The 25693-nt window shown below is 39.6% G+C and overlaps 1 protein-coding gene across 1 annotated transcript in view; it reads left to right on the forward strand.

Annotated features, from left to right (window-relative positions):
- HHAT (hedgehog acyltransferase) overlaps positions 1-25693 on the forward strand; it is a 345905-nt gene that overhangs the window by 257967 nt on the left and 62245 nt on the right. The window contains exon 9 of the mRNA XM_022593463.3: positions 3148-3349. Within this exon, the coding sequence (XP_022449171.2) occupies positions 3148-3349 (202 nt within the window). The remainder of the gene's footprint in view (positions 1-3147; positions 3350-25693) is intronic.

The following is a 25693-nucleotide window of genomic DNA, read 5'->3' on the forward strand; positions in this document are numbered from 1 at the left end:
TTCTAGGTTAGGATTCCACCTCTCCCATGTAAAATAGGGCTGGTCCTTGCAAAGTTGTGTAAGTGATTAGAAACAGTTTATATAAAGTACCTGGTACATGGATATTCAGTAGAGGGTAGACGTTGTAAATAACATCTACATTTTAAATAGGTTCCTCCTCCTGAGTTGGGGGTTTGCTATGTTGCATTAATTCTGTTAGATGGTTTTAAATTAATAAGGTGGCACAGATGGATGGTAACTACCTCAGGCAACATTCTCTGCAAGCAGTGACCCCACGAAGCCATCCTGGCAGGGGCAGGCCTTGTGCACACTCAAGCTCACACAGTCACTGACAGGAAAAAAAATCTTTTTATTTTTGCTTCGCTGAGAAGGTGGTACTGAATGCTTTCTTCCACTGGGAAATCAATTTCAGTGTGCAGCGGATCTAAGCAAGTGAGGTCGTACTACTGCTTTTCTAAAAGAGACACGTACTTCTGTTTTTATTAATCATGGAACTGACACAAGCCTGGTAGAATTTGTAAGAAGGAAACATGCTCGCTCTCCTTGCTGTATCTACTGCCTTCTAGAAATTAAGAGAGAAGAAGGGATTTTTGTCTTCCAGTCTAGAAACCATACCCTCTTCTGGTTTAAACCAAGCAAGCAACCTCATGTCCTTGGAGACCTGCCATATATGAGTTTCTGGAGTAAAAGGAATTTTCAGAGATTTTTGTCGGCTGTCACTTTTGAAGGCAAAGTAACAAAGCCATGATGCCAAGAGATGCCTGAAATAGCTGTGCATGTAATTATGGGGCTAGATGCTTCCTTGTCACAAGCTTGGAAACATGTTCTTTTTGGAGTCGAATCTAATATTAAGGACCATTGATGTGGACGATGCGAGGTTTTTATTCTGTGCTGGGGTTTTCTGATATATGTAGTGCAGCTCACTTTAACGTAGTGAGATACAACAAAAATCTCAACATAAAACACACCAGTGTTGGATGAGAAGAGTATTAGGATCAGAATTAACTTGTTTTATAAAATGATTATCTGCAAGGTTTCTGTAAACAGCAGTTATTTCTTATCCTTTTGAACTTGGTTTGACCACCCCATTTTTTTTTTTTAACATGCAACCTTCTTACACACAGAAGTGATTGTATGAAGTGGAGTATAGCCCCATGGAGCTCCATGATGGGTCAGTCGTTACCTTCATGCAGGTAGGAGGCTGCAGAGGTTTGTGGTCCGTTTTTTGCCTCTGCTGAGCATTCTACACCAATAACCAAGCAGCCTGTAGGGGGCAGCAGAATGCCAAATAAAACACCTGTTCCTGGGGCTGGCAGGCTTTTCTGGCTCATTGCCCGCCCCTTCTTGGTCCATGATGCAGCACCCACCCTTCTCCCCTTTGCCTGGCAAAATTCATCCTCTAGGCCTTGCCAGGGTGGGGACCTTTACCATTAAGCCTCCCATAACCCACTCGCCTCCACTGACCCTGTTCTCCTCCACACTCTTAAGCCGTCCTGGTATACTTTCTACCGTATCATATAGCAAACAAGTACCATATCAGCTTAATGATGGGACTTGTTTGCTATTGTTTCACAACCAGCTATACCTGTCCTTTGGGCAGGAACAACGTCTCATGTCTCTGCGTTGCTCATAATGCCAGGCCTGCCCTGGAGGCCTAAATAAATGCTTGACAGCAGATGGAGGATTCCTTAATCGGTAGTGAGTGCTTGATGCGCATTTGCTAACTTGATTGTCAAGATGGTCTTGTTTGTGCACAAGAGAAAGTATTTTCTTTGCTTCGCTTGTTTCTGAAATACCTACACTCTCACATCCTTTCCGGTTTGTTTCAGATTGGGATGTAAGATAGGAGGGCTTTCAAAATAAACCCAGGGGTGTAATGGAAAACATTAACTCTGGTGCCATAGTCGCAGATTTGCATCTAGGCTCTTCCCCTTCTCAGCCCGTTTTTCTCACCCAGATAGTGGGGCTAGCTAAGCTGATCACATAAGCTACCGTCTAACCTGGAACACCTTGGAAGGTGAGGGAGGACATTTAAAAATACTTATAGTCACATAGTCTTTAGAAGTATTTATTGACTGGGGAATGGTTTTTATTTTGTTTTTTTCGGCTTTCCTATAAAACTGTTCTATTCGAAAATGATTTTAAAGATAACATTTCTGACAAAATATTAAAATAATATATAAACAAGACAACTTGTCCATGGGTTGGCATGCTAGAACAGCATATGGTGTTTCAAAGAATCAAGCTGAGTGATCCATGGAAAGTGTCTAGTGCCGTGCCTGGGACACACTGTGTATTCAGGGAATGATGATTTCCTTCTCCTTCGTGGAAGAAGGTTGGGCAAAGAAGCACTGACCAGCAGTAAACAAAGGCCTATGGGCTTTTTAAAAAAGGCTGCTGTAAGGAGGGCGTGTTCCTAGTTGTCCAGATCCTGACAACCCAAGATGTGAGTTTTGCCCAACTCTAGCAGGAACATACTGATTGAAGAACACGGCTCTGTGGGTATGTAGTCGGACAGCTGTCTCAACAGTAGAGAACATACCCGAGGGATGGCTGTAGCTTTCGGGTGATAAGTTGGCTGCCCTGTGAGCACAGTGCGAATTCATACTGCTTCTGGGCACCTTCCCAGGAAAGCACGAGGGTCTGGCCTTGGCCCCCCTCTTCTGCAGGAGCTGTCCTGCCATTTAGGGGCCTGAATTCAGCAACTGTGCTTAAATACTGGGTTTACCAGAAACTTAATAGTTTTGAACTGTAAAATACATAGCTGCCTTGAAGTCTGGTGTCCTCATGTAACCAGAAACTTAACTGCCATTCTGTGAGTGAGCTTCTACGGTGGGGTGCATCCCTTTTAGAAACTCTAAATTCAGTACTCCTCACCCTGCCTCCTATAAGTGCTATTTTGCTCGAGTAGTGAGAGCTCTTTAGCCTGTGTGTTCATTTAAGCTAAAGCCCCTCAGAGCTGAGGTTTATGTATTGCCACCTCCGTGTGTGATGGAGAATTCAGGGAGTGCTCTGTGGCTTCCTGGAAGTCAGGAAGGGTCTGCACACAGTGAACAGCAATGTGTGATGGGAGAATCAAGCCCGGGAGAAAGCGGTATTGCCGGGACAGCCCTCCACATGGTTCCTAAAAGCCTCTTCTGTCTCTAGGTATGTGTACATTCCAGCGGGCGGGTCCCAGCACGGCCTGCTAGGGACACTGTTTTCCACTGCAATGACGTTTGCGTTTGTGAGCTTCTGGCATGGTGGGAATGACTACCTCTGGTGCTGGGCAACACTCAACTGGCTGGGAGTCACCGTGGAGAACGGAGTCCAGAGGCTTGTGCAGGCGCCACGTGTCCAGGACAGCTTGGTGAGCTGGGTCCACGCTCGGTGGACTGGGTTTGGGAGGGAAGGCGGTCATCACGTTTACCCCATTGTGGGTCATTCCTGCTAGATTGGTTCAAAACTTGTGTGCCCAGAGGTAGGACAGCTGAAAAAGAGGCTTCTGTAGCTATTTTTTTTAAATAAATGTTTTAACTATAAAAGTAATACATATTTATTATATGAGAATTAGAAAATTCAGACAAGTATAAGGAAAGAAAAAGGTCTCCTCAAGAGAAACCACTGTTAATCCCATTCTTCTATATTTTTTCTCTCTTTACACACACACACACACACACACACACACACACCCCATTTAAAACATGCTGTTATACTAGAGATACAGTTGTATCAGGACGCCTTTCTTTGTCATCAAATGCATTTCTAACAACCCTTTTTTTTTTTTTTTTTCCTTTTTTGTGGTACGCGGGCCTCTCACTGTTGTGGCCTCTCCCATTGCGGAGCACAGGCTCCAGACGCGCAGGCTCAGCGGCCATGGCTCACGGGCCCAGCCGCTCTGCGGCATGTGAGATCTTCCCGGACCAGGGCATGAACCCGTGTCCCCTGCATCGGCAGGTGGACTCTCAACCTCTACGCCACCAGGGAAGCCCTCTAACAACCCTTTTTAATGGCTTCATAGAATTCCATTATGTGGATGTGTCATAACTTATTTAATTAGTCTCCTATTATTAACATGTTCTTCCAGTTTTTCTGCAGTTACCAGTTGCATTGAGATGACTATCATAACCAGGGTGCATTCTTCAGTGTAACATTGCTAAGTTAAAGGTTTTTCTCACTTTTAAGTTTTGCCATACATACTTGCTTACATGTTTCTTAACTGCCCTGTAGACAAAGTTTGCCAATTTACATTCCTACCCAACAGTGCCTGAGAATGCCCTTGCCAATACTGAGTAGTACTGGTATTTTTAATCGTTGCTGTTTTGATAAGTTCTAGTAGCATAAAAATCAGGTAAGGATTTAAGATACATTCGCACTCTATAGGCAAATGATTTGGAAAATTAAGCATTTTTCTTTACACACATATTTTAAGTGATTTTAAACTATGAGCAAGTGTTTTATCATGTAAGTGTGGCATGGTATGTATTAGAATCTTATAGGAAATCATCAATTCTGAATATGCAGCAGTATTCCGATAACCCTGAAAAAAAGTATCTAAAAAGAAATATGCTAGCATCAGTGTTCATGGCCGGCGGTAAAACACAAGAGATTTACTGGGAAATGATTAACGTGGGTAAATTACCCCCGTATTTGCAACTAAAGCAAATGTATTTCAGAAAGCCAACATCACCAAAATATAATACATCTGAGTGTTTTTCTATAAAGATAGCCATAGTACAAGTGGACAGTTGTTTCAATAAAAACTGATACAAAGCACATAACAAAAATAACACTCCTGAAGGAAGTTAAATATGTTTATGTATGTTTACAGATAAGTATTTTATTCAGTACTGGTACCCAGCAATCAGCAGGAAAGAAATGTCAGTGAATTCCAGTAGAAAGTGGAATTTCAATGAAAGTCATGGCTTTGTAACACAAAGAAAAACCATAAAGGGTGGTATCATAAAGGTTACAAACTTCACCGTCAAATCTAAGTAGTCTTCCCCAAAGTGGGAAACCCAGTCATCAGGCATGAGAGCCAGAAAATTCTTTTCAGCCCCGGCTGAAGCCCTATGACACATTTCCATGTTCCCTCGTGAAGGGTCTGACATTAACCTTGAACTTAATCTTATGCAGAGCTCCGTAGACTTTGAGCCATGGCTTACATTACTAAGAAATCTAAAGAATTTAAAATATTAAAGGAGTAACCCATGCTGTGCAATGTAGTGTCTGGCTTATTAATTTTGGTTAAAAATGAAGGAAGACAGTGAAAAGACATGCTCACAGGATGAAGCACTTGAATGTCTGCTCTGCCCCATCACAGCTCATTCCAGGACCTTCACGTTGTTCACCTCATTTGAGCTTCCATCCACAATTTAAGCTCCCAGGTGTATAGTAATTTCTGAACACGCATTTCTTTGGTGAGATATACGTCTTGTATGTTGCAAATGTGGTGTTTAGTTTACATATTTATTGAGCAAGAACACATTTTGTAAAACCTATTTTTATCACCTGCCTTGCATCCTGACAGCCTGGTGGTTGGCTATGGCTGTTTAGACTAGGAGCTTCTTGAGCACAAGGTCAGGACCCCATTATCACTTATATCCCCAGTGGTTAGCTGCGTGTCTGAGTTAGCCTCAGTAAGTCAGTACGCAATTAATGCTTCCAAATTGGGTTCTTTAGTTCTTCTTCCACTTGTTCACTTAAGGACTTTTTCTCCATTACTCTGCTTCTTATACAGTTCATCACAGATTCTGTTTTCTTTCAGAAAAACATGGCTGGCATTCCAGACGTACACAGCCTTTTGAATAAATTGTTTCCCCACTTGGGTTACATCCTTCCCTCTCTTTCATGAATCCATTTCCCATTCATTTTTAAAATTGAGGTACAATATTATTGTACAATATTATATGTTACAGGTGTACAACATAGTGATTCACAGTTTTAAAGGTTATACTCCATTTATAGTTATTGTAAAATATTGGCTATAAATTTACCATTCTTTTGTCAAAATCCAAATAAGCACTTAATGCCTCCTTGGTACTTAATTTCATCTGATTTTAGTCTCCCCAGTTGATCTGATAGTATTTTTAAAATATGGGCTCTCTCCCCATGCCTCTTATACACTCTCCCCATGCCTTTCATCCTTCATCTGTTTTGTTTTGTTGTTTCTTTTTTATGATGGATTGAAAGATATCTGAATAACAAGGATTATCATTACTTCTTTTCCCATATCTTCTTCATCTTCAACCTCAAAGCTTTGTCTGGGACACAAAATACAGTAGGATTCTATTTCTTGGTGACAGTTGAACGCTCACTGAAAGACCAGTCAGAGCTGAGTGTTGTAAATAGGAAGCCCTCTGACGTTCTAGCCAGGGCTTTCCCATCGAACTTTATGCAGTAATGGAAATGTCCATTGTGTTGTCCAATACAAGTAGTCACGAGCCACCCTGAGTACTTGAAATGCGCCTAGCATCACTGAGAAACTAGTTTTTTAATTTATTTAACTTTAATTAATTTGAATCTAAGTAGCCCCCTTGTGGCTAGTGGCTTCCATTTTGAATAATACAGTTCTGGAACATACCCCTTTTCTAGAAAAAAAAAAAAAAAAGTAAAGTAAAAGAATATAGTGTTTGACTCTGCTATAATATAGAAGGATTTTTATTACTGATGTGGTGCCTTGTATATCCAGCTGGCTACTGAACGTCTCCACTTGAATATCTCACAGATATCTCAGACTTAACATGCTTAATACGGACCTCGTGGACCCCCGTCCCCCAATAATTCCAATTAGCTCCTTTGCCTCTAGCATTCTCTCTTTCTACAAAAGCCACCGTCATCTTTCTAGTCACTCAAGGCCAAAACCATCAAGTTATCCTTTGTACCTCCCTCTCTCCCAGTTCTACCTGTATGTACTGTACGTTCTACCTCCTAGGTAGATCTTAATTTTTAAAAATTGTTTCCATTTCCACTGAATCATCCTAACCCCACTGTTATCATTTCTTGCCCAGTCTACCAAGTAGCTTTGAACTGGTCTCTCTCTTCCACTTTTGTCTTCTTCAGTTCATTATTCTCATAGTAGTAAATGATGCTTCTCAATAAAAACCTAACGAACCATGCTGTTGTCCTTAAAATCCTTAGTGGCATACCGTTTTCTCTGGGCTCAGTCCACTATTTAAGATGACCTATAAGGCCTTGGCTGATCTCGATCTTGCTACCTCTCTCCATCCTCTCTGCCTCTCTCCCCTCGCACTCTGTCCTTCCTTCTGTTCGTTTACATACCTGGGCCCTCCAGCCCCAGCTCCCCCGCACAGGCTCTTCCATCTCTACAATGCTCTTGCTCCTTTCCCTCCTATTTCTTCCTTCAGATTTCACCTTCAATGACAGCTTGATTGGGTACCCTTTACTGACCCTCCTAAGTCAATCAGGTCCCAATTAGTAACTCATTTGGGGGCACCTTGTACGTGGTCTCTTCTGTTGTACCTATCACAGTTACAATGAAATACTTTTATACAATAATTTATTTAATCCTTATCTCCCTCACCAGACTGTAAGCCTCATGAAATCAGAGATCTGTATCCTTGACACATATGATGCCTGGCGCAGAGGAAGCATGCAGTACATACTTGCTGAATGAATGAGTGAATATATTTTCTGACTTTACTGAGGGGCATATAAGAGGTAATAAGCTTACACAGCAGCACGAAGAATATAGATTGAATACTGGAAGAACTCACTAAGGCTGAGGCTTATTGAACATTATATAGGGAGATTGTTTTGTAGCAGGGTAGACACTAATTGGTCTAGTGACAGCAAAATGCTAATTGGTTTAGTGATGCACAAAATATATATAGAAGAAAGAAAAGGGTAGGGAGGAGTTAGTCTTCCTGGTACCCTGCTGCTTTATGAGAGGGGGGAATATTGGCTGTGACTCACTGAGGCCCAGAGCTGTGGGAAGCTGACAAAAGGCATTTTCACAAGGCACCAAGCAGGGTGGATGAAGAGGAGTTACTGCTAAAGCAGCATGCTTCTTCTCTGTACAAGTACTCTCCCGGGGAGCTAGAATTTGTGTTCAGCACAGAAATCTTTTAATAAGTGGAAACATTTTGAAGCATCAGTAGAGAGACACTACTTCTTGCCAATTCTCGATTTGATCGCTCCTTTTTTTTTTTTAATATCTTTATTGGAGTATAATTGCTTTACAATGGTTTGTTAGTTTCTGCTTTATAACAAAGTGAATCAGTTATACGTATACATATGTTCCCATATCTCTTCCCTCTTGCGTCTCCCTCCCTCCCACCCTCCCTATCACACCCCTCTAGGTGGTCACCAAGCACCGAGCTGATCTCCCTGTGCTATCTGGCTGCTTACGTTTGGTAGTGTATATATGTCCCTGCCACTCTCACTATGTCCCAGCTTACCCTTCCCCCTCCCTGTATCCTCAAGTCCATTCTCTAGTAGGTCTGCATCTTTATTCCCGTCTTGCCCTTAGGTTCTTCATGACCATTTTTTTTTTTTTTAGATTCCATATATATGTGTTAGTGTACGGTATTTGTTTTTCTCTTTCTGACTTACTTCACTCTGTATGACAGACTCTAGGTCCATCCACCTCACTACATATAACTCAATTTCGTTACTTTTTATGGCTGAGTAATATTCCACTGTGTATATGTGCCACATCTTCTTTATCCATTCATCTGTTGATGGACACTTAGGTTGCTTCCATGTCCTGGCTGTTGTAAACAGAGCTGCAATGAACATTGTGGTACACGACTCTTTTTGAATTATGGTTTTCTCAGGGTATATGCCCAGTAGTGGGATTGCAGGGTCGTACGGTAGTTCTATTTTTAGTTTTTTAAGGAACCTCCATACTGTTCTCCATAGTGGCTGTATCAATTTACATTCCCAGCAACAGTGCAAGAGGGTTCCCTTATCTCCACACCCTCTCCAGCATTTACTGTTTCTAGATTTTTTGATGATGGCCATTCTGACCGGTGTGAGATGATATCTCATTGTAGTTTTGATTTGCATTTCTCTAATGATTAATGATGTTGAGTATTCTTTCATGTGTTTGTTGGCAATCTGTACATCTTCTTTGGAGAAATGTCTGTTTAGGTCTTCTGCCCATTTTGGGATTGGGTTGTTTGTTTTTTGATATTGAGCTGCATGAGCTGCTTATAAATTTTGGAGATTAACCCTTTGTCAGTTGCTTCATTTGCAAATATTTTCTCCCAATCTGAGGGTTGTCTTTTCTTCTTGTTTATGGTTTCCTTTGCTGTGCAAAAGCTTTGAAGTTTCATTAGGTCCCATTTGTTTATTTTTGTTTTTATTTCCATTTCTCTAGGAGGTGGGTCAAAAAGGATCTTGCTGTGATTTATATCATAGAGTGTTCTGTCTATATTTTCCTCTAAGAGTTTTATAGTGACTGGCCTTACATTTAGGTCTTTAATCCATCTTGAGTTTATTTTTGTGTATGGTGTTAGTGAGTGTTCTAATTTCATTCTTTTACATGTAGCTGTCCAGTTTTCCCAGCACCACTTATTGAAGAGGCTGTCTTTTCTCCACTGTATATTCTTGCCTCCTTTATCAAAGATAAGGTGACCAGGGCTTCTCTGGTGGCACAGTGGTTGAGAGTCTGCCTGCCGATGCAGGGGACATGGGTTCATTCCCCGGTCCGGTAAGATCCCACATGCCACGGAGCGACTGGGCTGCTGAGCCTGCGCGTGTGGAGCCTGTGCTCCGCAACAGGAGAGGCCACAACAGTGAGAGGCCCGCGTACCGCCAAAAAAAAAAAAAAAAAAAACGATAAGGTGACCATATGTGCATGGGTTTATCTCTGGGATTTCTATCCTGTTCCATTGATCTGTATTTCTGTTTTTGTGCCAGTACCATACTGTCTTGATTATTGTAGCTTAGTAGTATAGTCTGAAGTCAGGGAGCCTGATTCCTCCAGCTCTGTTTTTCTTTCTCAAGATTGCTTTGGCTCTTCAGTGTCTTCTGTGTTTCCATACAAATTGTGAAATTTTTTGTTCTACTTCTGTGAAAAATGCCAGTGGTAGTTTGATAGGGATTGCATTGAATCTGTAGATTGCTTTGGGTAGTAGAGTCATTTTCACTTGTTGATTCTTCCAATCCAAGAACATGGTATATCTCTCCATCTATTTGTATCATCTTTAATTTCTTTCATCAGTGTCTTATAATTTTCTGCATACAGGTCTTTTGTCTCCTTAGGTAGGTTTATTCCTAGATATTTTATTCTTTTTGTTGCAATGGTAAATGGGAGTGTTTTCTTAATTTCACTTTCAGATTTTTCATCATTAGTGTATAGGAATGCAAGAGATTTCTGTGCATTAATTTTGTATCCTGCTACTTTACCAAATTCATTGATTAGCTCTAGTAGTTTTCTGGTAGCATCTTTAGGATTCTCTGTGTATAGTATCATGTCATCTGTAAGCAGGGACACCTTTACTTCTTTTCTGATTTGGATTGCTTTTATTTATTTATTTTTCTTCTTTGATTGCTGTGGCTAAAATTTCCAAAACTACGTTGAATAATAGTGGTGAGAGTGGGCAACCTTGTCTTCTTCCTGATCTTAGTGGAAATGCTTTCAGTTTTTCACCATTGAGGACGATGTTGGCTCTGGATTTGTCATATATGGCCTTTATTTTGTTGAGGAAAGTTCCCTCTATGCCTACTTTCTGCAGGGTTTTTATCATAAATGGGTGTGGAATTTTGTCAAAAGCTTTCTCTGCATCTATTGAGATGCTGATATGGTTTTTCTCCTTCGATTTTTTAATATGGTGTATCACGTTGATTGATTTGCATATATTGAAGAATCCTTGCATTCCTGGGATAAACCCCACTTGATCATGGTGTATGATCCTTTTAACGTGCTGTTGGATTCTATTTGCTAGTATTTTGTTGAGGATTTTTGCATCTATATTCATCAGTGATATTGGCCTGTAGTTTTCTTTCTTTGTGACATCTTTGTCTGGTTTTGGTATCAGGGTGAGACCCTCGTAGAATGAGTTTGGGAGTGTTCCTCCCTCTGCTATATTTTGGAAGAGTTTGAGAAGGATAGGTGTTAGCTCTTCTCTAAATGTTTGATAGAATTCGCCTGTGAAGCCATCTGGTCCTGGGCTTGTGTTTGTTGGAAGATTTTTAATCACAGTTTCAATTTCAGTGCTTGTGATTGGTCTGTTCATATTTTCTATTTCTTCCTGGTTCATTCTCGGAAGTTGTGCATTTCTAAGAATTTGTCCATCTCTTCCAGGTTGTCCATTTTATTGGCATAGAGTTGGTTGTAGTAATCTCTCATGATCTTTTGTATTTCTGCAGTGTCAGTTGTTACTTCTCCTTTTTCATTTCTAATTCTATTGATTTGAGTCTTCTCCCTTTTTTTCTTTTTGCGTCTGGCTAATGGTTTATCAATTTTGTTTATCTTCTCAAAGAACCAGCTTTTAGTTTTATTGATCTTTGCTGTCGTTTCCTTCATTTCTTTTCCATTTATTTCTGATCTGATCTTTATGATTTCTTTCCTTCTGTTAACTTTGGGTTTTTTTTGTTCTTTCTCTAATTGCTTTAGGTGTAAGGTTAGGTTGTTTATTTGAGATGTTTCTTATTTCTTAAGGTAGGATTGTATTGCTATAAACTTCCCTCTTAGAACTGATTTTGCTGCATCCCATAGGCTTTGGGTCGTCATGTTTTCATTGTCATTTGTTTCTAGGTATTTTTTGATTTCCTCTTTGATTTCTTCATTGATCTCTTGGTTATTAAGTAGTGTGTTGTTTAGCCTCCATGTGTTTGTATTTTTTAGAGATCTTTTCCTGTTATTGATATCTAGTCTCATAGCGTTGTAGTTGGACAAGGTACTTGATATGATTTCAATTTTATTAAATTTACCAAGGCTTGATTTGTGACCCAAGATATCATCTGTCCTGGAGAATATTCCATGAGCACTTGAGAAGAATGTGTATTCTGTTGTTTTTGGATGGAATGTCCTATATATATCAATTAAGTCCATCTTGTTTAATGTATCATTTAAAGCTTTTGATCTCTCCTTTGAAGTAAGACACCTTCAGGGTGCTTGTTAGTTATTCCTACACAAAGGAGAATCTATATCTCAAGCTGCTCACCCACCCTACCCCTGATTTCCATTTCATTGAGTAATTTAAATACATCCTCTTCCCCCAGCCCTTGTCCCTTCTTCTTTGCCCCAAGAGTGTCCTGCTGAGCTGATTTATGTCCTATCTGAAGCAGTAAAATTTTTATGTATAGACTTAATTGAGAAAACATGCCTCCAGTGAAAATCATGGATGGTCAGTTTAATGGTTCTTGGAGGGACCTGATGCTCTGCTGTGTCAGAAAGAACCCATAGCTCTGTGGTGATGTCCATTCAGTTTATCAGTTATATTGATCAGTTTGATTTTGAAGAGGAGTTTGAGAGGTCAGTCAACTTGAAAGGATAATTGATTGTAAAACTATTGGCATGATCCACCCAATGGTTTCCTAGTTCTGTGGAACCCTAACTCACCAGTTGGCACGATGTACATGGCAGTTGGCCTGATCAGAAAACCTTTTCACTGGAGGTCAGTGATCATAGCCCAGCTAACTCACTGAAGGAATACAAAGCAAACTGGTCTGAGAAGAGTTATTCTGTTGGACAATGGCTCATAATCTTCTATTCCTCCACCACTTGCATTGATTTCGACAGAGATCAAGTGCTTCCTGTCAATGACCCTTTTCTTCAGACCAGAACCCTTCTTAGACCGAGCCCATTTAGGCAGAGTCAACCTGGTCCTTTGTTTCTGAGTTTGCTCATCTAGGAAAAAAAAAATTACAGTGTCCTATGTGGGAGACACATTGCAGTTAGGGAACTCTGAGTGAAAGACTTGATCCCTCCCTCCTCATTCCTTTTTTTTGCATATTCTTTTGGTGCTTCAGTGAATACAGTGTACTAGTCTATCAGTGTATAATGGTACAGTCTATTATTAGTTGATTTTCTCCATGAATAAGGTATCTCACCTGGCCTCCTATCAGGATGATCATCTTTGCAGTGGCTCCTTTGGAGTAGAGAGGCAATAAAACCACGGAATGAGAGCTTTTCTCCATGAGGAGCTAAGTGATTTATATTTTAAAAATGGACTTGTCTTCATAAATATCATAAAATACTAATTGGCCTATTCTTCCCAGGCATTGCTCAGAAGAAAGGTCTGGGCTGGAGACAGATGTTTGGGAGCATGTAGATGATAATTTGGAGCTGTGGAATTGTCTGAGACTTTCTAAAGAGAAGGGAGTACAGAAAGAGAGGAAAAGGAGACTGCCCAGGAATGAACTGAGGACACCAACATTTAGAAGTTAGATAGAGAGATAGGAGGGACCAAGAGGTGGGAGGGAAATCTAGAGGATAATTTCACAGAGACCAAGAAAAAGAAGGTACTTCATGGAGGGAGTGGTCAATGGTGTTGATGCTATTGGGGAGTCAAGTAAGGTGAGGTTATGGCTCCATGTCAGAGAGCTAACAGTGGAAGAGAAGAGCGGTGAGTCATCATCCCCATCCCCACGAGTTTATGATTTGGTTGGAGAGGCAAGATGTGTGCACACCAGTTGAGGACCAGTATAAGGCATTATGTGCAGAGAGACCCGACTGAGTCATAGAGGCAGCTGATGTTCTTATGGGGTGGTGGTCAGAGTGAGTTCAGCTTTTAGGAATGGTTTATTTAAAGATCTGGGGCTTGAGTAGGATTCTGAGGAATTAAGATCTTGGATTTGGATAGGTAAGTAGGGAGAAGACAGGCCCAAGGCCAGGGGAATAGCACACACAGCCTGAAGTCAGGTGTGGGCGTGCCATGCTCAGGTGAGGAGGCTGCTTTGACAGTCAAGGGGCTGTCACTGGGGATAATGGAGGAAAAGAGGTTAGAGAGGCCAAATAGTCCCCCCATAAAGAGATTTGAATGCCAGACTTAGAAATATAGAAATGCAACACTTAACCAAACAGGAGAGCATCAAATTAACATATTAATCCCACACGTTAAATTAGCCTTTGTAGTAGCTTGCTAGCCCTCACCTGGGCCCCTGGGTCTCAAAAAAGCAATGCCTGTTGTTATGAACAATGTGTTCCTTGGTGGATGACGACCTCTTGGCGCCCCCCTCATTGTCTCCCACTCCAAAGGATCATTAACAATGCAGGAAACATGGTGCAATTCACTGGTTATACATTTTCTTCTCTGTGGGAATCTGAACCCGTGCCTTAACCCCTCTTTGTCTGAGTGGTAGAATGCTGCAAATAATTCCACCTTTTAGTTCAAATATATTTAGAAAGGCAAGAGCATTTTCAAAGGTTCTTTTTTAACTTTCCATTACTGAGTCTGCTATCTGACAGAGAGAAGGCTTGAAATGGAGGCAATTTTCAGATATTCAGCCCCCCCTGGTCTGGTCAGCTTTGGGGCTTCTGCTGCCTTTCCCGTCCCTCTCAGTTTAGGCTTAAGCAAGGTAGGGGCAGCTCTCTCATCATTGCTGCTTCCAGGGCACTCTTGTCCATTGTCCCCTCCAAGTGCACAGCACAAACCCTCACCCTGGGGAACTGTAGCCTCGGGAAAGAATACTGAGCCAAAGTTGAGATTCCACGGCTTGAACGTAAATGGTTGAAACGGGCTTTTCTAGGTGGCTTGTGGTGTGAGATTCTTTATGTGAGAGACCCTGATTTCTGCTTCGACAGCACAGTCTAGTGCCTAGCAGTTTTCTATAGATGAACTTAGGACGAAGCACAATCTTATTAGGTCCATGCTGAAGCTTTGGATGTGTGTTTCCTAATCTGGGTCTCTTTTTCCTCCCAGAAAATCCAAATTACCCACTGGAGGTAGCAGACCTTGAGTTTCCAGTGTTCCTATTATCAATGGAAGGGTAAAATAGTCCCTTCATTCCAAAATAATATGCACATACTTAGTGCAATATAGTTTTACAGTATGTATTTATTTACAGTGTATATTTATGGATTATGTATGATGTGTATTGTGTATATATGCTGTGACTGTGTGTAGCATATATATAGTGCATTTATATATGTGTATATGTATGTATATGTGTATATATCTATACATTTTATTTGGAATTATATTTTATTTATTTTTTAATATAGCACTTTCTTATTAGTTATCCATTTTATACATATTAGTGTACATATGTCAACCCCAATCTCCCAATTCATCACACCAACCCCCCTCCCCACCACATTCCTCTCTTGGTGTCCATACGTTTATTCTCTACATCTGTGTCTCTATTTCTGCCCTACAAACTGGTTCGTCTGTGCCATTTTTCTAGGTTCCACATGTATACATTAACATACAATATTTGTTTTTCCCTTTCTGACTTACTTCACTCTGTATGACAGTCTCTAGATCCACCCACGTCTCTACAAATGACCCAATTTCGCTCCTTTTTATGGCTGAGTAATATTCCACTGTATATATGTACCACATCTTCTTTATCCATTTGTCTGTCGATGGACATTTAGGCTGCTTCCATGACCTGGCTATTGTAAATAGTGCTGCAATGAACATTGGGGTGCATATGTCTTTTTGAATTATGGTTTTCTCTGGGTATATGCCCAGTAGTGGGATTGCTGGGTCGTGTGGTAGTTCTATTTTTAGTTTTTTAAGGAGCCTCCATACTGTTCTCCATAGTGGCTGTATCAATTTACATTCCCAGCAACAGTGCAAGAGGGTTCCCTTTTCTCCACACCCTCTCCAGCATTTGTTGATTGCAGATTTTCTGATAATGCCCATTCTAACCAGTGTGAGGTGTTGTTTTGATTGTAGTTTTGATTTGCATTTCATTAATAATTAGTGATGTTGAGCAGCTCTCCATGTACTTCTTGGCCATCTGTATGTCTTTTTGGAGAAATGTCTATTTAGGTCCTCCCTCCATTTTTGGATTGCGTTACTTGTTTTTTTAATATTGAGCTGCATGAGCTGTTTATATATTTTGGAGATTAATCCTTTGTCCCTTGATTCGTTTGCAAATATTTTCTCCCATTCTGACGGTTGTCTTTTCGTCTTGTTTGTAGTGTCCTTAGCTGTGCAAAAGCTTTTAAGTTTCATTAGGTCCCATTTGTTTATTTTTGTTTTTGTTTCCATTACTCTAGGAGGTAGATCAAAAAAGAGCTTGCTGTGATTTATGTCAAAGAGTGATCTTCCTATGTTTTACTCTAAGAGTTTTATAGTGTCCGGTCTTACATTTAGGTCTTTAATCCATTTTGAGTTTATTTTTGTGTATGATGATAGGGAGTGTTCTAATTTCATTCTTTTTTTTTTGCGGTATGTGGGCCTCTCACTATTGTGGCCTCTCCCGTTGCGGAGCACAGGCTCTGGACGCACAGGCTCAGCGGCCACGGCTCACGGGCCCAGCCGCTCCGCAGCATGTGGGATCCTCCCGGACCGGGGCATGAACCTGTGTACCCTGCATTGGCAGGCGGACTCTCAACCACTGTGCCACCAGGGAAGCCCTAATTTCATTCTTTTACATGTAGCTGTCTGGTTTTCCCAGCACCACTTATTGAAGAGGCTGTCTTTTCTCCATTGTATATCCTTGCCTCCTTTGTCATAGATTACTTAACCATAGGTGCGTGGGTTTATCTCTGGGCTTTCTATCCTGTTCCGTTGATCTATGTTTCTGTTTCTGTGCCAGTACCATATTGTCTTGATTACTGTAGCTTTGTAGTATAGTTTGAAGTCAGGGAGTCTGGTCCCTCCAGCTCCATTTTTTTCCCTCAAGAATGCTTTGGCTATTGGGGGTCTTTTGTGTCTCCATACAGATTTTAAGATTTTTTGTTCTAGTTCTGTAAAACGTGCCATTGGTAATTTGATAGGGATTACATTGAATCTGTAGATTGCTTTGGGTAGTATAGTCATTTTCACAATATTGATTCTTCCAATCCAAGAACATGGTATATCTCTCCATCTGTTGGTATCATCCTTAATTTCTTTCATCAGTGTCTTAGAGTTTTCGGCATACAGGTCTTTTGTCTCCCTAGGTAGGTTTATTACTAGGTATTTTATTCTTTTTGTTGCAGTGGTAAATGGGAGTGTTTCCTTAATTTCTCTTTCAGATTTTTCATTACTACTGTATAGGAATGCAAGAAATTTCCATGCATTAATTTTGTATCCTGCAACTTTACCAAATTCATTGATTAGCTCTAGTAGTTCTCTGGTGGTATCTTTAGGATTCCCTATGTATAGTATCATGTCATCTGCAGACAGTGACAGTTTTGCTTCTTCTTTTCCAATTTGTATTCCTTTTATTTCTTTTTCTTCTCTGATTGCTGTGGCTAGGACTTCCAAAACTGTTGAATCTTACTGACCAGAGTGGACCTCCTTGTCTTATTCCTGATCTTAGAGGAAATGCTTTAAGTGTTTCACCACTGAGAATGATGTTTGCTGTGGGTTTGTCATATATGGCCTTAATTATGTTGAGGTAGGTTCCCTCTATGCCTACTTTCTGGAGAGTTTTTTTTATCATGAATGGGTGACGAATTTTGTCATAAGCTTTTTCTGCATCTATTGAGATGATCATATGGTTTCTATGCTTCAATTTGTTAATATGGTGTATCACATTGATTGATTTGCATATGTTGAAGAATCCTTGCATCCCTGGGATAAATCCCACTTGATCATGGTGTATGATCCTTTTAAAGTGTTGTTGGATTCTATTTGCTAGTATTATGTTGAGGATTTTTTCATCTATATTCATCAGTGACATTGGTCTGCAATTTTCTTTTTTTGTAGTATCTTTGTCTGGTTTTGGTATCACGGTAATGGTGGCCTCATAGAATGAGTTTGCGAGTGTTCCTTCCTCTGCAGTTTTTTGGAAGTGTTTGAGAAGGGTGGGTGTTAGCTCTTCTCTAAATGCTTGGAGAATTCACCTCTGAAGCCATCTGGTCCTGGACTTTTGTTTGTTGGAAGATTTTTAATCACAGTTTCCATTTCATTACTTGTGATTGTTCTGTTCATATTTTCTATTTCTTCCTGGTTCAGTCTTGGAAGGTTATACCTTTCTAAGAATTTGTCCATTTCCTCCAGGTTGTCCATTTTATTGGCATAGAGTTGCTTGTAGTAGTCTCTTAGGATGCTTTGTGTTTCTGTGGTGTCTGTTGTAACTTCTCCTTTTTCATTTCTAATTTTATTGATTTGAGTTCTCTCCCTCTTTTTCTTGATGCGTCTGGCTAATGGTTTATCAACTTTATTTATCTTCTCAAAGAAGCAGCTTTTAGTTTTATTGCTCTTTGCTATTGTTTTCTTTGTTTCTATTTCATTTATTTCTGTTCGGTCTTTATGATTTCTTTTCTTCTCCTAACATTGGGTTTTGTTTGTTCTTCTTTCTCTAGTTCCTTTATGTGTAAGTTAGATTGTTTATTTGAGATTTTTCTTGTTTCTTGAGGTAGGCTTGTATTGCTATAAACTTCTCTCTTAGAACTGCTTTTGCTGCATTCCATAGGTTTTGGATTGTCGTGTTTTCATTGTCATTTGTCTCTAGGAATTTTTTGACTTCCTCTTTGATTTCTTCAGTGATCTCTTGGTTGTTTAGTAACGTATTGTTTAGCCTCCATTTGTTTGTGGTTTTTACGTTTTTTTCCCAGTAACTGATTTCTAATCTCATATCGTTGTGGTCAGAAAAGATGCTTGATATGATTTCAGTTTTCTCAGATTTACTGAGGCTTGATTTGTGACCCAAGATGTGATCTATCCTGGAGAATGTTCCATGCACACTTAAGAAGAAAGTGTAATCTGGTGTTTTTCAATGGAATGTCCTAGAAATATCAATTAAATCTACCTGGTCTGTTGTGTCCTTTAAAGCTTGTGCTTCCTTGTTACTTTTCTGTTTGCATAATCTGTCCATTGGTGTAAGTGAGGTGTTAAAGTTCCCCACTATTATTGTGTTCCTGTCGATTTCCTCTTTTAGAGCTGTTAGCAGTTGCCTTACGTATTGAGGTGCTCCTATGTTGGGTGCATATATATTTATAATTATTATATCTCCTTCTTGGATTGATCCCTGGATCATTATGTAGTGTCCTTCCTTGTCTCTTGTAACATTCTTTATTTTAAAGTCTATTTTATCTGATATGAGTATTGCTACTCCAGCTTTCTTTTGATTTCCATTTGCATGGAATATCATTTTCCATCCCCTCACTTTCAGTCTGTATGTGTCCCTAGATCTGAAGTGGGTCTCTTGTAGACAGCATATATATGGGTCTTGGTTTTGTAGCCATTCAGCGAGCCTGTGTCTTTTGGTTGGAGCATTTAATCCATTCACGTTTAAGGTAATTATCGATATGTATGTTCTCATTACCATTTTTTTAATTGTTATGGGATTGTTTTTGTAGGTCCTTTTCTTCCCTTGTGTTTCCCACTTAGAGAAGGTCCTTTAGCATTTGTTGTAAAGCTGGTTTGGTGGTGCTGAATTCTCTTAGCTTTTGCTTGTCTGTAAAGCTTTTGATTTCTCCGTTGAATCTGAATGAGATCCTTGCCGGGTAGTGTAATCTTGGTTGTAGATTCTTCCCTTTCATCATTTAAAATATATCATGCCACTCCCTTCTGGCTTGTAGAGTTTCTGCTGAGAAATCAACTGTTAACCTTATGGGAGTTCCCTTGTATGTTATTTGTCATTTTCCCTTGTTGCTTTCAATAATTTTTCTTTGTCTTTAATTTTTGTCAATTTGATTACTGTTTGTCTCGGCATGTTTCTCCTTGGGGTTATCCTGCCTGGGACTTTCTGCGCTTCCTGGACTTGGGTGGCTCTTTCCTTTCCCACGTTAGGGAACTTTTTGACTATAATCTCTTCAAATATGTTCCCTGGTCCTTTCTCTCTCTCTTCTCCTTCTGGGACCCCTATAATGCGAATGTTGTTGTGTTTAATGTTGTCCCAGAGGTCTCTTAGGCTGTCTTCATTTCTTTTCATTCTTTTTTCTTTATTCTGTTCCACAGCAGTGAATCCTACCATTCTGTCTTCCAGGTCACGTATCCGTTCTTCTGCCTCAGTTATTCTGGTATTGATTCCTTCTAGTATATTTTTCATGTCAGTTATTGTAATATTCATCTCTGTTTGTTTGTTCTTTAATTCTTCTAGATGTTTGTTCTTTAATTCTTCTACGTATTTGTTAAACATTTCTTGCAACTTCTCGATCTTTGCCTTCAATTCCTTTTCCCAGGTCCTGGCTCATCTTCATTATCATTATTCGGAATTCTTTTTCTGGAAGATTTCCTATCTCCACTTCATTTAGTTGTTTTTCTGGGGTTTTATCTTGTTCCTTCATCTGGTACATATCCCTCTGCCTTTTCATCTTGTCTGTCTTTCTGTGAATGTGGTTTTTGTTCCATAGGCTGCAGGATTGTAGTTCTTCTTGCTTCTGCTGTCTGCCCTCTGGTGGATGAGGCTATCTAAGAGGCTTGTGCAAGTTTACTGATGGGAGGGACTGGTGGTGGGTAGAGCTGGCTGTTGCTCTGGTGGGCAGAGCTCAGTAAATCTTTGTCTATCTATTCATTTTTAAATCTCTGAGATGTCAGAAATGCGCAGGACTTCCAAAATATCTCACATTCCTTTCAATGTCTAGAAATAAATGTTGCTTTAAAAAGCATATCAAGCAGCTGCTGGCCTTTTTTGAGATGAGCTGGGTTGGAATCAATGTACTCTTGATCACCAACATGTATTGAAACACACAATTTAAGGTGGCTCTTGCTTTCTCCTCTGGTGTCAACCCTGTAATCCACTCAATAGGCCAGACTGAGTGTTGGAACGGCCACTGTTTAACCCCTGAAGGGTGACAGGAAAGAGTATAATATAAACGGTGCAGGACATCTGTCAAGCCAGCTATGCAGCTTTTGAAAGTGATGATGTTGAAATAATTTCACTGTGAGAAGATGAAAATGAAGAATGTGAAATAGCAGGTATAATAAAAATGCATTTTTATTTAGAAATTGAAACATAGAAAAGCGTATGGAAGGTTATACACTGAAACGTCAGTGGTCAGATTATTTATGGTGCATGTTTTCTTGTTTTGGCTCATTTATATTTTCAACCTTTTCTACAGTGAATAAGTATTGCTATCTAATCAAAGATTATTGAGAGAAAAGGGAAGAGGGTGGACTTACCCGCTGGTTCTGCTTAGTTGACCCTGGATGCTTAGTTTATGTTAGAAATTGAAGGTTAAAGTTGTCATTCTCAGGAGCACATGGATGTGCGACTATTGTAACTGCCATCCTGTGCTGTAGAAGGAACTGCACCAGACACTGCACAAAGATCTTTCATGTTCGTTATATTATTTACCCATCACAACAACCCTTCAGGGCAAGTGTTACTACCTCCAGTTTTACAGATGAGGAACCTAAAGATGAGGAATGTAAAAGTAATCTTTCTAAGAACAGATGGTTAGTTTGATAGAAAGAAGTCAAATCCAGTTTCTCATGATCTATTCAAGCCTCCTTGATTTCAGACTAGGAGTCTTCCATGATAAACCGAAGCCACTTAGATTACTCATCCACGTCCCATCTCCTTGCTGCTTGTGCAGATTTGGCATTCGATGAGTCGACAAAACAGCCCTCAGTTCTTAGACAACTTGTGTTTTAAGTGTGGCTCCACACAACTTGTCTGTGGAAGAACTCTTCTGAAAAATTGGTCCAAGGGAAGTGAGAATGTTCCCCAAAGCACTTTTACTGCATTATCTCGTGTGATTTTAATAGTAGCTTGATAGGTAAGTATCATCATTATCCCTATTTTACAGTGTGAAAAACTGAAACCCAGGAAGTTTAAAAAAAATAGATTCATGGTTCAAAAGTCAAATATTACACAAGGCTTCATTTAGATAAATAAATAGAAGAGCTGTCTCCATTCCTCCCACTCTTATGTTCTTATCTCCATTAGCAACAATTTTTTTGAATTTTATTTTATTTATTTTTTATACAGCAGGTTATTAGTTATCTGTTTTATACATATTAGTGTATATATGTCAATCAAAATCTCCCAATTCATCCCACCACAACTTTCAATTCTCTTAGTTGTTTCTGATATTTACCTCTGTCTTTTTAAAGTGTATTCTATTATTCTTCACTTATGGATTATAAATATTGAGTGATTTCTACATGAGGTTTTAGCCTCTTAGACATACTCCCCACTTCTCCTCCTAATGTAATAATATCTCTCCCTTTTGTTAAATCAGAACTCAATGTTTACATTATCATCACTATGTTAAGTGTGGCTCCCTGCCAAACCAGTTAATGTTCTATAATTGCATTTTCTTTCTTAGTCAACCGTTTCCACAACTCAGATTAAGAATTGCCTTGCCTATTTTGTTTGATTAGTTGGTTTACTGTCATCACTTCTTTCCAAACTCCCTAATAAAATTGGAAAATCCCTGAGAATAGTGTTTTATTTTCCATGTGGTCAGATGTCTCTGGTAATCTGTCAGTTCTCTTTACCTGGAGAATATTTCTTGGAGACCTTCCATCCTCCCTTCCCATCTGGATTATTTCTCTTCAGATCTGCTCTGTGGCTGTTGTCCTGACATGTCCCCTTTCCTCTCTCCTAGGCTGAATCTCTGTGTCTTGGGCCCCAGATCTCCTTGTTTCCCCCCCCCCCTTTGATTTGCTGGAGCACATCCTTTAGTAGCTTCCTTAGAAAGGGATCATGGGTGATACCTTTTTATTTTTTTTTGAGACCTAGTATTTCTAGAACTCTCTTTATTCTACCCTCACATTTAATTGATTATCTTAGCACTGAATTTTAGGTTGAAAAGTAATTTCTCCTGAAAATTTTCAAGATATTATTTGTCTTCTAGTTTTTAGCTTTACTGTTGAGAAATGCCATTTAATTCTTGATTCCTTGTATGTACTGTTTTTCTCTCTAGAAGCTTAATGCAGATACCTTTGGTAATTCTGAAATGTCATTGTGCTTATTGTCCCTGACTTTAGAATCTCTTTGATGGAGTTTATTTATGGGAAAAAAAAACTTCATCATGGGTGGGGGTGGGGATGGGGAGAAAGAAGGATCTTTATCCTTGTGGTCCATATGCTCATTACCCAGGTTTTTAACCAATCTCTGGTTTTTTCCTCCATGGTTTACTGTTGTCATCTGTGGTATATGGTATCTCTAATGCCTGGGACTTCTGGGGACCTGGTATATGAGTGACTTTTCTTCTCTTTGGCATCTAGTAGTATTCAGGTATCTCAGCTCTGCTAATTCATTCATCTGCTTTCTATCTTATAAAGATGGTTTGACTTTGCTCACTTGCTGTTCACTTCTCTTCCATTCCTTGTCTGTGGACTTACACCTTTTCAAATGTTTACTTTTCATTTTAATGGGGTTTGTGAAGAGAGCAGAGATGTCTCATCTACTATGTTTACCTGAATGTCACTAGAAGAATTTTCTGTGCCATCATTTGGTGAATTATTTTGGAATGCTTTACCTGTTTGTCAGTTTTAGATTTTTAAATGTCAAGTTTGCTTTAGAAGCAGGCCTTGCCCTAAGCTGTTGTTTCTGTGTTTGAACAGGATATAGCTGAGGCCATAGCTGTGACATCCTAGGTTTATTTAATAGTCCCAATGGACCTCAGTGCTGCTTAGAGAGGGAGGACCCCAGTGCCATGAGCAGCCACGACTTGGGTGTGATGGTCGTCTGGATTCCATCTTTCCACCCATGTGCCTTGACTCTCTATACTCAGGGGAGGTGGCCAGGCTCTAGGGTCATTTAGTGGAAAGATTCCTAGATTTCCTTTTTTTATTCTTTTATTCTTTATACTTTATGAAGCCATTTATGACCATATGATCTTGAAAAAAATACAGATAAGGCTGAAGTTCCTCTGAGGCACTCATCACCCAAACAGACACACCTTGTTCACTTTCCTCCCATGAAAGGTAGCCATTGTTATCAGATTGCAGTGTAGCCTTGCATACCTTTCATACTTTGTGTGTACATATATGTGTGTGTGTGGTTTAGAAATGTATAAATATTTTTAAGTTTTCACTTTTTTCCCTCCTCATATTATGTTTTGAAGATGTTTCTATATTAGAGTATGTAGATCTGCATAACTGGACATAATATGGATATGTGATAATTGATTTATTCTATTGTTGAAAATTATTCTATTGAAAATTTAGGCTGCCTCTCATTTTTTTTTTCTTTTGCAAATGCAGCTGCAGTACATTGCCTGTTCATGCCTCCTTGTTCATAAAGTGTTTCTTTAGGGCAATACAGAGAATAGAATAGAGCAGGAGTTGGCAAAGGATGGCCCAGGGACCAAATCTGGTCTGCTGCCTGTTTTTGTATGGCCTGCACCAAGAATGCTTTCTACATTTTAAAATTGTTTCATTCAGTAATCTTTCCCTCACTGATTTGAAAGATCACATTTAATATATTGTAAATATCCAGATACACACGGGTTCATTTTTGGGCTCTCTTTTCTGTTGCATTGATCTATTTAATTAGGCCTGTTTAAAATATTAGAGTTTTGAATGTCTTGATTCCCAGTAAGGAAAGTCCTGTGCTCCTTTTTGTTCTTTTTTGGAGTTACATTGGCTGTTTTTGCACATTGCTTCTTCTGTATGAATCTTAGAATTCCTCAAAAGTGAAGTTTCTCAAAACTCCCTTTGGTATTTATATTGGAATTTATTAGATTTGCTTTGAATTGTATCTTTGAGTAGAGTTGACATGTCTGTAATGCTAAGTCTTCCCAGCCTTGAATAGTTATTTATTCAAGTCTTCCTTTATGTTCTTACATAAAGTTTTATCATTTCTTAGAAGTCTTGTGCATTTCTTTTTGAATTATTGCTATTGTGTAGGAAAGGTATTGATTTTTGTTTTGAGTTGATCATTTTGCATCTACTTTAAATCTTTTTTTAGCTCTAGTGATTTGTCGGTTGTTTCCTTTGAATTTTCTAGATTGATGGTCATATCATCTACAAATAATGACAGTTTTGTTTTTGCCAACAATTTTAACTCTTGCTGCATTTAATTGTTTCACTATACTTGGTCCTTTGGTACAGTTTTGAATGATACAGGAAAAAAATGTCTTTTTCTTTTTTTTAATTACTGTTTTGTAAAAAAATAGTTATTTATATTTGGCTGCGTTGGGTCTTTGTTGCTGCGTGTGGGCTTTCTCTCGTTGCGGCGAGCGGGGGCTACTCTTTGTTGCTGTGCGTGGGCTTCTCATTGCGGTGGCTTCTCGTCACTGAGCACCGGCTCTAGGTGCACGGGCTTCAGTAGTTGTGGCTCATGGGCTCAGTAGTTGTGGCTCGGGGGCTCTAGAGCACAGGCTCAGTAGTTGTGGTGCACGGGCTTAGTTGCTCCGCGGCATGCGGGATCCTCCCAGACCAGGGCTCGAACCCATGTCCCCTGCATTGGCAGGCGGATTCTTAACCACTGCACTGCCAGGGAAGCTCCAAAAATGTCTTTTTCTTGAAGCTAGTGGGAATATTTTCTCTGGGTTTTTGACATAGCCTCTTTATCAACTTAAAAAAGCTTACTTTATTGTCATCTATTGAGTGATCATATGATTATTCTGCTTTAATTATTTAATCCCATGAGTTACATGGATTTCTACTGTTTCTCATGTGGAATCATCCTTCCATTCCTGCGATAAATCTTACCTGATCGAGAGTATTCTTTGAACCATTCCTGTATTTGATTTGCGGCTATTTAATTTAGAATTTTTAAGGTAATTTCTGGAACAAAG

The sequence above is a fragment of the Delphinapterus leucas genome, chromosome 1 (genome assembly GCF_059928025.1).
Source record: "Delphinapterus leucas isolate spDelLeu-1000000601 "Yukka" chromosome 1, BTC_Dleu_Yukka2, whole genome shotgun sequence".
NCBI classification, from domain to species: Eukaryota; Metazoa; Chordata; class Mammalia; order Artiodactyla; family Monodontidae; genus Delphinapterus; species Delphinapterus leucas.